General features: G+C 43.7%; 1 protein-coding gene across 1 annotated transcript in view; it reads left to right on the top strand.

Annotated features, from left to right (window-relative positions):
* The window catches only part of FSTL4 (follistatin like 4), a gene marked incomplete at its 5' end in the record, with an annotated part of 197,202 nt that overhangs the window by 54,714 nt on the left and 129,537 nt on the right, over positions 1-12,951 (top strand). The window contains one exon of the mRNA XM_080627306.1: positions 6,484-6,732. Within this exon, the coding sequence (XP_080483432.1) occupies positions 6,484-6,732 (249 nt within the window). The remainder of the gene's footprint in view (positions 1-6,483; positions 6,733-12,951) is intronic.

The raw sequence follows: 12,951 nt of genomic DNA, 5'->3' as shown, positions 1-12,951 counted from the left end.
AAAAGGCGATGTACATGGGCAGATTTAAAGGTTAGTAATGCAGACAGCAGGGAAGAATCTAGACGGTTCGGCTTGCCTCCAGCAACTCACTGGTAATGTAATTGAAGAAATCACCGGGAAAACAGGCAAGTCATCTACTGTTATTTCATTATTGGCTTCTAACCTCCTTGTAGTCTCTGCCACAAGAACCTCATTGAAGGAATAGCAGGAAGATGCATGGCACCATGCTATTGATTTCTCATGTCTTTTATAGTAGCCTGTAGAATGCTAGGGCTTGCTGTGCTGGTCAAAGGATAAAAGACCCCTGAAAACAAGGCAGAGGAGTAAGGCTGGTCCAGAGAGTAAGAGTGAAGGAATGGGGCAGACAGAAGATTGATGAGTGAGATTAAAGGCAACCAGACAGATTTTGAGCAGTGACCTATAGGAATTTCACTGCCTTTCACTTCCTTCTTCTTCAGAAGAGTATATTCTTCTGATGCAGGGTTTTACCAAAGAAGCTGAAGAATTAATGTCATGTGTTCCTTCCAGATCCGATACTGGAAACTTTCTGCATTCTTTGGGCTGTGCAATACTGAAATAATTAAATATATGATCAAGTAACATATGTGGGCACACATGCATGTTCAGTGTTCAAGGACAGGTTGGACGGGGCTTAGAGCAACCCGCTCTAGTGGAAGGTGTCCCTCCCCATGGCAGGGGTTGGAACTGAGTGAGGTTTAAGGTCCCTCAAATCATTCTGTGATACACAAACGCAGCTTCACTGGGTTGCTTGCAGCACTAAATACAGATGCCCAAGGAAGCATTAAGTCCTTCTGACCGCTGCAGACAGTATACTGGTCATCTGCTAACGTGGTACCTTTTCTTGGCTGGATGTATATAGGACCTGCTAGGCAGCTTGCAAATGCAGGGCGAGGTGCGGTACCCACAGGAGCTGCACAGCCGTCCAGCAGGTTTAGGTCCATGTCTATATTTGCTGCACAGGAGTAATGCAGTCAAATTGCCTTCAATATGCAGCAGCTATCATAGATAACTTTAGGTAAGCATTTAATAAAGTGCAATTTTGTGAATTGCCCCTTTAGCAGCTCTTCCAACAAGAGAGCAATCAAGGAAATTGTGCATGGTAAAGTTTCATGGCAAGGATCTAAATAGATATGGTCTCATATATTGGTATTTCTTTCACAGTAGTCTACATGCTTTGCATAGTTTGGATGTTTTGGTTTGTACTTTTCTGCCTCTTTTTTCATGTTAGTACCTCCACACACCACAGTACTGTCCAAAAATAATACTTAAAGAAGCTTTTGATCTCATGATGGTTAAATGGATTTTAAACAGGGCAAAAATTAGGCTAATTACACTAGGGCTAGTGTGGTTACTGGAAATTTTCAAATGTCTTTTCATGGTATGGCCTCTAATGGGTTTCACAGTCCTGACGTAGAGAAAGTCGCATTAATGCCCGTTTTCAGACACAGAAATTGATACAGAAAATTCTCCTATAATATTGAGTGCTTCCTTGGTGTTATTGGCAGAGTCACTGCACGCTCTTACTGAACGTTGGGTGAGCAATTCCAATTTGTTTGTCTTTGATGTTAAACTGCAGACCCTGATTAAGCAGTTCCCTTGGTGCTGGTGTCATCGGTGTAACTATCGCAATACTCCTTTCCGGAGGAGATTTTCCTTTCCTTTTGGTGACTGCTTTGTTTTCTAAACTCTGCAAGAGTCCTCCTGAAATAATGTGGCTGTCAGGAAAAGTTTCCTCCTTTTTGTTTTGAGGAGGCTTTCCACATCACCCGGTGTTTTGTTTCGTGTAGGGCATCTGAATGAGTAAAAGTAACTGATTTGCTGTCTTCCTCTTCTAAAGCTGCTGCATCCCTCTCTGTCATGCTATAAGATGCTTACTTAAACACATACACCTGTGTGTGCATTGTGTGTATATATATATTTATATGTACTGTCAATATATGTTTTTCAGCAGTAAATAGTGCTTACAGGTGCAACATTTAGACCACAGGAGATTATTTAATGTAGGAAAGGAAAAACGCTGAAAGACTGGTGTCAAGATGCTGGATGAATAGCTCGTGACTGTTACCTCGCTGCTTTACCTCATGGACATAACAAGCTAAGTTTAGAGACTGAATATTTTTATCATGTTATAGAGGGTTTGATTTCATTTTGGGACAACATCTGCAAGGTGCAACATTGCCTTTGAAAAACTTGGCATAGAACTTTCCAGTTGCAGTTCTACTAGTCTCCAGTGCCCTATAATTAAAGATTCCAGTTTTGGCTCTAGTTCTGATGTAATACCTAAGCTTTTCCCTTCAGCAATGAAGCTGGATGTCCAGCTGCCTGCAGGAGCTCACTGTTATTCGAAGGCAAAGTGGCTTTTTATGTATAAATGTAGTAATTTAACTTTTCTGCAGTGTAGAAGCAAGTTTCTATGAGTAGCGATGCGATAGAGCTGTTTGGTTTTTGGCTTTGCTCATGGGTGTGGTGGGTCTGGTTGATTTTACTTCAAGTCAGTGCCTGCTCTTGAATGCTTTGACAGTTTTGCTGGAGTAAGGAATAGGGTTGTGTTTGGGAGTAAAGAAAAAAGTCTGGTCTGTAACCTATTTAGTGGCATGTAAAAGGTAGATGAGGTCTCTGTCTTTGCGAATTAATGCGTAGCCAGAGGACACTTCTCCAATGTGTCAATAACATCTTAATTTTCCCTTTAATAAGCCTTATGAAATTCCTGGACTCAGTTATTTTACTGCCTGCACCAAGCTGTTGTCATTTTTCCACTGTAATTCTGAATTTCTCAGGGGCAGGCAAAAACCAGTGTGAGAAGTGGAGTGTTTTCGTGGATGTATGTGAATGGATTTCCTCTCTCCATCCTTCTGGCTTTAACGCAGTATAGCAACTCCGACTTCAGCCATGTTGGATAAACTTAATTAGTGTTGAAAAGTGGCTTGTTTTTGCAAGATGATCCATTTTTAACCTGAGTAAATGACTTTGTGACTAATAAATCAAAGAAGTCGTGCCTTTTCGCACGCAGTGCATTGGGGCTCATAAATACTGTGAGCAGTTAGTTGGGAGTTTCACTTGGTTACCTTTCCTCTTTCTGTTTTTAATAATCCTTGTAGGAGTGGGGAATTCAGTCACTTTTCATAATGTGACAAAGAATGGCAGTGGCATGCTGCTGAGCTACACACACCCATTGTTCTTCCCAGCTCAGGTGCTGCCCATGGGATCACCTCGGGAAGGGATCTCAATGCAATGGAGGAAGATCCTTTTCCGTGGTGCTGCTTTGGATGAATTATCAAAGACAAAAGTGCTTTTACAGTCCAGTACCTCCCTTCCTCTCTGTTTCCACTGGCTTCATGCTGTTCCGCATCCCCTTACTGCTCTTCCTAGACAGAGGGTCTGTCTGTACAGCCGAGTGTGCTTGTGGGGAGCTTTAATTCTTCAAAGGATTATGCAAATAGTAATTGAATTAGAGCTGCCATCAACATTATCAGATTCTGGCAAAGACATCCCATGTTAACATTTTGCTCACAAACACGTGAATTTCAGAAGGCTTGGACTAGTAGAAGCACATCAGGATTCCCGAATACACAAATGTTTCCTTTCTAGCTGTTTGCAGGTTATCCTTCCTAACCCCTTACCCACCTTAGGTGTGTTTAAACAGGAATTATGCATCTGGGAACATAGAAGAAACCAAACTGTGAACAAAATGAATGAGGCATAAACATAGACAGGCTTTCTGTGGTTTCTCCATAGTAACCAGGGTGGATGTAGGGAAGTATTTTGTCTTTTCTTATAGGCTGGTGCTTAACCAAACCTTTGGTGTATCATGAACAAATGTGGGATTTGCATTGCACAGGAACAGCATTTGTCTTCAGTAATGCTAAGTTTACATTAAAAATCAAAACACCAAAAAAGACTTGAGGCTTCAAGAGGGTTTTTGCTGCTGCCGGTGCCTGCAGTAGCTGTTGGGGCAGGGTGCAGCTGTGGCCTGCCCAGATGTGACCTGATGCATTGAATCAGAGCAGCCCACTGTGAATGAGGAGGCAGAAGTAACCCTCAGCAAGATGTGTGGTGCAGTCCTCAATGGGTGCTAGATCTGAGAGATCAAGTTTTAGTCATCAAGACAGCAGAAGAAAAGGGTTTGCTGTAGTTGTGACTGAAATACATTGATATAGACAATAATAACTCCTGAATCAACATCTTTAGCATCAACAGCAGCCTCCAAAACATGTAATTTGAGGCACATTGCAATGGATATGCCTGTACAGATGTAGGTCCTGCCATGAGAGGAGAAGGATGCTTGACTAGGGCTTCCTCAAGCCCAGACCTTCATGCTGCTTGGATCTAGAGCAGACCCCATGAATGCGGATGGCCTTGGCAGTGAGATCTCCTTGAGGTCACAGAATTTGCATTCCTGAGGAAATTATCCAGAAGTTCTGGAACAATTAGTGGAGGAAGTAAAGAACAGTCAGATCCTCCTTCCAGGGCCTGCTTTTTGCACAGCTCAGAGGTGCTTTGACCTTCTAGTTTATTACAAGTCAGCAAAAGTCAATATTTCTTAGCTTGCCAAGTGGGAGGAATTTTAATGAGTTATTGAGTCAAATAGTTAATCCTCCAATACCAGACTTTCTCCCCATTCAGATTTACAGTGATAAAAACAAAGGCTTAACAGGGGCAGAGAAAAATGGGCTTTTGTAGAAGCTTCTGCTTGTCTTTGTGTACAGGCTTTAACCTCTGGATCACTAGTAGAGGAGACGTAGCTTCAACACGGGGACATGTCATATTGACACAAAATGCTGGGCAGGCAGGGGCTGTGTCGATGTTAGCAAGGAATTTAGCACGATAAGAAAGGATCGACAGATTGCAGTCGCTGGTGCTGATGCTCCTCACATCTCCACTACACGTGACTGGGGGTCTTTAAGTGAGATCCAACCTGCTCTCCTAAGCTGAACTGTTCTGCTGCTTGAAACGTCTTTGAAGGGAAGAGCCCTGGGTGCATTTTGGAGGATGTTGTGGTGCTGCAGTTGCTGCAGGAGTTGTCCCATTGAATGCTGTAGCACATCTGCAGGAGTGCATCCACTTGAGCTTCCTCTGGAAGCCAGGAAGCACTAAAGCCTTGGCAAGAGCCAAACCTGCATGTGGTAAATGTGGACAACAGGGATTTGCTGGTCCAGCCTGCATCACTGGCATGGGAACAGCCAGAGGCTGTTGGAAGGCTCTGCAAGGCTGGCGACAGGTTGTGCATGACAGAGTGTTTATTCCTGCTTTAATTATGCCTCTTGCAGCATCCCTTTGTAATTCCCAACTTTGTGTACTCCAATTAGCATAGAATAATCTAATTTCCTGCAACTCTTTTCATTGAGTATAATGCTAATTATTGCTCTGAGGAGTGGCTTGTTTGGCAGTGCCCTGTCCTGTATGGATTATAGCAATGTTCTGTTGCAAGCTTTTAAGCAAGGAAACTTCAGAAGCAGAAAATGTTATAGCACAAGGGCAGCTTCCTTAGCCTCTTAATAGCATCGCACAGCAGAAGTACAGTAATGTTCAGAACATAATATCCAATGAGTTCTTAAAAGCAGTAGAAAGTTGTTTTTTCATTATATGTCATTATTCAGAGTGTAAGGATACTGATAGCTGCTTTTACAGTGAGAAGCATCTTCCTGTAATAGCCCCTTGACTTCAGTGACAGTCTTTCCTGGGGGTTATTATATCAAAAGCCCTCAGCAATTGTCTGAGCTTTCATTGAAACCTGTGTGAATTTTAGCATTGGGAATGCTCAGCTTCTGACTTACAGGGTGGAAGTTAGACTGTGAATGCGGACATGGATGCAAGAAGCTGAAGTGGTGGCACTTAAGGCACTTTGCTGCCAAAAATTGAAGCTGCTTGTGAGTTCTGTGGCTGGAGGAGCATAGGTTTTCAGAATTGCTTTCTGAATGTAACTCATGGCTGAAGTTTGGGCACTGAAGCGCTCTCGCTGGCTTTTATTTTAGGGTCTAGTTTCACAAAGGGCTAAAAGAACAAGTGGCCGCACGTCCATCACGTCTCAGTAAAACATTTTCAGCTCGTGGCTTAATGTTGTGATGGGTGAGGTCTGGGAGCACAGATGAAGAGCACGCTCTTCAAACTGCTGCTACTCCAAGGGCTGAGCTTTTTACCTTGGAAGCCTTGTATTGTATCTCCTGCTCCTGTGCTGGTTGTGCTGCTACAATGGAGAAGTGTGGTCTGAAATTGATTATTGAAATGTACCAAATAAAGGGTTTATTTTCTGATAATGAATACATGATAAACTGGCTGCCCCATCCCTGGCAGTGTTCAAGGCCAGGTTGGATGGGGCTTGCAGGAGCCTGCTCCAGTGGAAGGTGTCCCTGCCCGTGGCAGGGGGTTGGAACTGGATGAGCTTTAAGGTCCCTTCCAACACAAACCGGTTTAGGATTCTATTAGGCAAACGTTGCTCACGCTGACCTTTTCTGCTCTTCCCAGTGCTGTACGGGGAGGATGGCCTGCACGCATCGTGTGAGAAGAAGTACTGTGGCCGGGGCAGTAAGTGTGTGGTGAACAAGGACACCAACCAGCCCGAGTGCAGATGTGTGGAGGATTGCAAGTCCAGCTACATGCCCGTGTGTGGATCTGATGGCAAATTTTATGAGAATCATTGCCAACTGCATCGAGCCTCCTGCCTACAGAGGAAGAAAATCTACATTATCCACAGCAAGGATTGTTTCTTCAAAGGTAGGGGATCATTATACATAAATACTTCTGTAGGACTTCCATCGCTCATCCTACCGTAATCCTGATAAATGGCTGAATGGTTGCTGTTATTTCTAAAAGAGAAATTCTTCAAGGATGATTTACTCTGGGACGCTGTAGAACATAACACAATGTTTTATGCAGCTATTAAGCTCCTTAGTGTCATCACCACCCAAAATGTAATCAAACTGGGAACTGGTAAATAATTAACGTCACTGTATGCCTTGTATGCGCTGTCGTCGTGCTGCTCAGTGCCTTCAGCTGCCGGTGTAATAACTTCTGTACAATCCTGTTCGTTTGTTAAGGCTTTGAACAAGACAAAAGATGTTAAGAAAAAGTATATGGTATTACAGAAAGTTTGTTGCAACAATGAGAAACAAAACCCTGCTTAGGCAAATGACATGGGCAAAGGAAAGAAGCTGTGTAGATGAAATGGGAGTGTACCACCGGCACAGTTCTGGTTACCCGTAGGCTGTATACATCTTCAGCTGTTTTACTGGTTCAGTAGCAAATTTCATTGTCATTATTGCACCAAACCACGAAAGGGATGGAGTCCTGTGTCTTTTCCACCGATATTTTGTATGCTGTGTACCATCCTGTCACAAGTCAAGTGGGGCTGCACTAGCCGGGAGTGTGTGATGAAACGCCAGGGAGTGGAGGAAGTCATAAATGGTTTTATTTCTAATGAGAGGTCTTGTAAAGGCCTCACTAGAGTATATCTCAAACTCACTGTCAAATGAGACTCCATATACTCACAGTAAGATGGGAGTAGGTTGTTGCAAATATATCCAGTGACTTTTATGTGATCAAATATGAAAATAATTCCTTTATCTCTAGCTCACTGGGCATTTGAGCCCCTGAGGAGCTTGGCTGTGTACAGAGCTAGCTATTCATCACAGGTTCTCATTTACTAACATGATGCTAGAAGAGCCTGTTCAAGAAACAGGAGCCCACTCAAGGAGTCTTATTAATATATCCTTGTGATGCTCTTGGAGATAGAAAAGCATTACTGTTGTCTCATTTATTCTGGAGGTCTGGCTGTGGGTGGGACAGAGGAGCTGGCCGGAGGATGGAGACTTGGTGAACTCTGGTTGAGCTGGGTTAGTTTGTCACAGCACACTCTAAATTGAAGTGGTTAATTAGATCTAGGATCAATAGGCCTTGTATGAAGCTAGTCATGGAAGGGGTCACCTAAAGGTGTATTTGGAGGGACAGCACACGAGCAGGTCAAGGGGAAGAGGGAGTTTCTTCCCCCGACTCCCAGAAAGTGTCCTCAGTTCTTTCATTCCTGTACGTATCCCACTTTCTTACAACGATGCTTCTGGCCTGGGTTTTTATTCATTGCTTATCACATAGAGCGTTAAAGAAAATGAGTTCTCATTGCAGTAATCAGTGCCTCTGCAGTGGCTGTATTATACCTAATGATACAATGTCACGCTTGAATACTTTCCTGAACACGCCATGAAATGATATCAGAAAGTAGTAGTCTTGTGTCCCAGTTTAAAGTAACCCTTAAACTCTTGCCATGGAGCACTGCTTAAATCTGCTTTTCAGCAGAATAACAGCTTTATGGAAGGGAAGAAACAAACTCACTTGTCTTCCTGCATGAATAAATAAAAAGTGCTTCACACCGCTGTCTGCAGAGGTAAAATATAGAACAGCAAAGTTTACCTTAAGGGGGGAATAATCCCACAGAGTGGGACTCCATAGGAGTATTTGTCTTCAACCCTTGTTTTTGCCATGTAGTTCCTGCTGTGTATCTTTTCATGTCTTTGTACTTTAGCCTTCTATTTGTAATCACAGAATGATGGTGTTTTCTTTTGAATAGAAGATTTGTAGTAAGCAATTAAGCTACAGGTTTATATCAATTTTATGAATGCAGCGTAAAGGGTAAGACTTCAGAGAGCAACCTTAAACGTGCTGGATATGAGGTTGTACATCTCTCCGTAGGCACACGCTTTCTGTTTGTTTTCTATCCAGGAGATAGTTTAATTATGTGAGTACAGTCAGGCTGATGAGTGGGCTGCTTTGTGGGTTTTGGTCCCGGCTGACTTGTTCAATTAAAGCTGAAGTCCCTGAGTAGAGCTGAGGGATGCCACAGATTGCATCTGTGTGCTCTGCCAGTTTACCCAGTTATCAGAGACAAACTGGATGGCCTTAAAGTATGACAGAGATCAAATACTCCAATTCCACTTTGACTGACCCAGGTCTGTCCTCAGTAAACTGATAACAAAGCACAGCAAAGCTCTGTTTAATTTTGTGTGGTTTGGGAAAGGATTGTTTTGGTCATTTAACATATTCATCAGATTCTTTTGTATGGATTTGGTACAGAATATGGAAGGAAATCCCTGTAGAAGACCACCTGCCTTTCTTCTCTTCATTATGCACACAGTCATGCTGCTGGGTTGGAGCCTTTCACTGTTGCTCAGAACAGTATTTCACACCATGAACTTTGAATGTGCTTGCTATGTGCTGGGTTGTATGTGTACATACCACATACGTGTGCAAGTGTGTATGCACATCGGAAGAGTGAGAATAACTTGTTCTTTTATGATATTTAGGCATGTATAGCATAGAGGTTGGAGCCTTGCTCTGTATGGGAGGAGGATGAGAAACAAGGGGGAAAGCTGAAATGAGAGGATCTGATTGGATGTAGGGGAATGTTTTCCTAGGAGGGTGTTCGAGTGGTGGGACAGGCTCCCCAAGTGGCACATCCCTCTCTGGGGGCCTTCAGGACCTGGCTGGGAACAGCTCTAAGCAACCTGGTCTGACCCTGTGCTAAAGGTTTAAATTCCAAGACTTCTTGCAACCCACATCATCCCATAACCTTAGGATTTCAGGGTCTTAAATGGCATCTTTCATTTTCAACTTCTCATTTACCTTTCCTCCAGTTTCAGAAAGTTTCTTTCTGATTAAGGGAAATGATAATCATCTGTATGTTGACAGAACATTTTCTATGCTTAAATGTACATAAATTACAAACTTAGTGGGGGGAAGAACCCCAAGCAGGCTAATAACTTGTGATAAATCACTGCAGTGATGCTGAGCAGGTATGAATTCAGCCTCAGCTGATGGTGTTTTATTTCCTCTACTTTATTTGTTGTCCATGTATTAGTTTGGTGCTGGTACTTCCAAAAATCATTTGTTCCAGTGAATAGCATTTCAAAACCATCTCTTGAGAAGGCGTTGGGTATTTTGCTCATTTAGTGCTTGCTAAACAGGCAAACCCGCTTTGTCGGCTGGCTCCCAGACTGCAAAGAAATCTGCTCCATTTATCACACTCCATCTTTCCAGCTGGAAAAAGATCTTGAGTGTGAGCTAATGGCAGATTTCCCAGCTGGCAATTAATATTTGCTGATTTCACTTTGCAGCACTGCTGACAGGCTGCTTTGGTGGCAGGGAGGTGGATTCGGAGCTCATGGGAGGCATGAAATTAATGCCTCTGGGGGGCAAGCTGGGGTCTTCACCTTGTACGTCTGCCCTATAATGATCGTTTTGGTGTCCAGTGTAAATACATTGGGAGATTCAAGCCTTATAAAGAGAGAGAAACGCTTTATACAGTGGAGATACGTGTTTGCTCTCTGTAGGGCTGGAACAGTTCTCACTACACTGAACACTTCAGCGCTCTGAATACCAAAGGGATTCGTTACTATTCCCATGCTTGCTTTTTCAGCTCCCTCCTCGGAGTCTTTTGGGGAGGAATCAATCTTACCTGGCTTTTCAGGCTGAATCCTCTTTAAACGTGATTGACAGCTTAACTCCTTATAAACAGGCTGCATCAATCTTTGGGATAAATTATGGAAATTCCATTGATTTATGTGAGGATGTGAACTTGAGACAGCCTGCTCCTAGCTAGTAGGAAAAGTGGTGTTTTCTAAAGTGATCCCTGTCCAGCATTCCTTGTGTTTTTATAGCTCCAATTTGAGGCAATGGCTATCTGGGGGATGCAGGAGCAGCTGCAATGTGGCCTTTTGTTTTTAATATGAAATTGTGTAAAGTTTGGTTTTTACAGTGGTCATGACTGGGGCCCTGTGAGCAGTTTTATTGGGTCTCTGTGATCTGTTTCATCTCAAGGACCAGTCTGTAAATCTTCTCCGGTTGCCAGTCCTGACGGGCATGGCCGTAATATCTGCCATAAAACCAAACAGCCTCATAGTATGTATCAGCTGGTGAACAAAGGAATTAAAGGGTATTTCAGCAGCAGTATGAACATCTTAACACCACCAGTGAAAAGTCAGTATTCTTCTTCCTAATGCCTTTCCCCCTTGTAACTTTGGGTGTTCTGGTTGAACCGCAGTCACCAAGCCGCATGGTTAATGCAGTGTGCAGCCTGTTTGTCTTACTGGAGGATTATGCCATCATCAAGCACTGTTTGGTACATGAATGTAAAGGGTGTGATAGGTGATTAAGAAAGGGGTTTAGGGAACTGTTTGCACATTGAAAATAGTAAAGCATGGCCTAAAACTCTGTGGCATGGAAGAAGACAATGGTAGCATGAGACAGTCTCAGTTTAAAGCATCTGGAGTTGCAGCTTGCTATGTTTGAGGGCAGAGAAATGGGATGCAGCTCTCACTGTTCTTTAGGGTGGATGGCATCTGCTGAGCCAGCTCAAAGCCTGGCACTGGTAAACCGTCACTGCAGTGATCTCAGGAAAGCTGAGAGGTGATAATGAAGCTTCCTTTGATGCTTTGCCTGAGCGGTTGTGATGAGGAATGAAAGCAGAGGAAATAGAGTAGGATGGAGAATAAAAGTAAAGGATGTGGGAAGAGACACAGGGACCCAGGACACTCAGTATGCCAGGGGGTGTTTGTCTTTCCTTTTTACCTATTTGTGTGTGCTGTTTGCATCTGACACATGCTTGTCCTGGTTTGATGGCAGTCTGGACTCAGTGTCCACCTTACTTCTCTGCAAATCAGGTTAATATTTATTGTATGTGAATTTGGGAGCTTAACCCATACTTGAAGCATGGGGCATCTCCATCTCTGTGCTAAGTCAGAGTCGAAGGGTTTTTTAATTAAAACAAAAACCAACCAACAAACCCTGAGAGAGACCAAGAAATTGCTTTAAAAAGAAAACTGAAAAGGTTAAAAGGTAAAGATAAGGATTATATGATTCTATGATTAAACATTAAAGTGATTAGATCATGGTAAAAGGTGCTGGAAACTGAATGTAGGAAAAGAAACATATAGAATAAATTTTAGGGCTAGGGCAGACTCAGGCAAGGAGATTTAGAGGGGCTTTAAAGATAAAAAGGACTGACACTTGAGAATCACAGAATAGTTGGGCTGGAAGGGACCTTAAGATCATCCAGTTCCAACTCCCCTGCCATGGGCAGGGACACCTCACACTAAACCATGGCACCCAAGGCTCTGCCCAACCTGGCCTTGAACACTGCCAAGGATGGAGCATTCACAGCTTCCCTGGGCAACCCATTCCAGTGCCTCACCACCCTCACAGTAAAGAATTTCTTCCTTAGATCCAATCTAAACTTCCCCTGTTTCAGTTTGAACCCATTACCCCTTGTCCTGTCACTACAGTCCCTGATGAGGAGTCCCTCCCCAGCATCCTTGTAGGCCCCTTCAGATACTGGAAGCTGCTCTGAGGTCTCCACGCAGCCTTCTCTTCTCCAGGCTGAACAGAGCAGTTGATTAAAAGCTATTCAGCACAAATGCTAATTTTTCTGGATGCTCAGTATAAAAATCCATGGAGCAAATTGAAATTCTGAGTGCTGGGGAATACCAACAGACTGGGTGCTGCAGGTTCACTTAAGTGGCAGCTTCCACCAGCCCTTGCTCCCTTTCTGCTCAAGGATTTAACAGGCTCTTCTTGCTAATAGTAGAGTCCCAGACTGGTTTGTGTTGGAAGGGACCTTAAAGCTCATCCAGCTCCAACCCCTTGCCACGGGCAGGGACCCCTTCCACTGGAGCAGCTTGCTCCAAGCCCCTGTGTCCAACCTGGCCTTGAACACTGCCAGGGATGGGGCAGCCACAGCTTCTCTGGGCACCCTGTGCCAGCGCCTCAGCACCCTCACAGGGAAGAGCTTCTGCCTAAGAGCTCATCTCAGTCTCCCGTGTTTAATCTCTGAGGTACCCCTTGTCCTTCTTATGTTGGGGGTGCCAGGGCTGCATCAATCCTACTGGAGGTGTCGTGAAGTCAGAGGAACACTATTTAAAATATTTATTTTGGGGATGAAAAGCTGGG

Source organism: Psittacula echo (assembly GCF_963264785.1).
Source record: "Psittacula echo genome assembly, chromosome: 11".
Lineage (NCBI taxonomy): Eukaryota > Metazoa > Chordata > Aves > Psittaciformes > Psittacidae > Psittacula > Psittacula echo.
The sequence above is the reverse complement of the archived record's forward strand: the minus strand, read 5'-3'. Positions and strand labels throughout refer to the sequence as shown.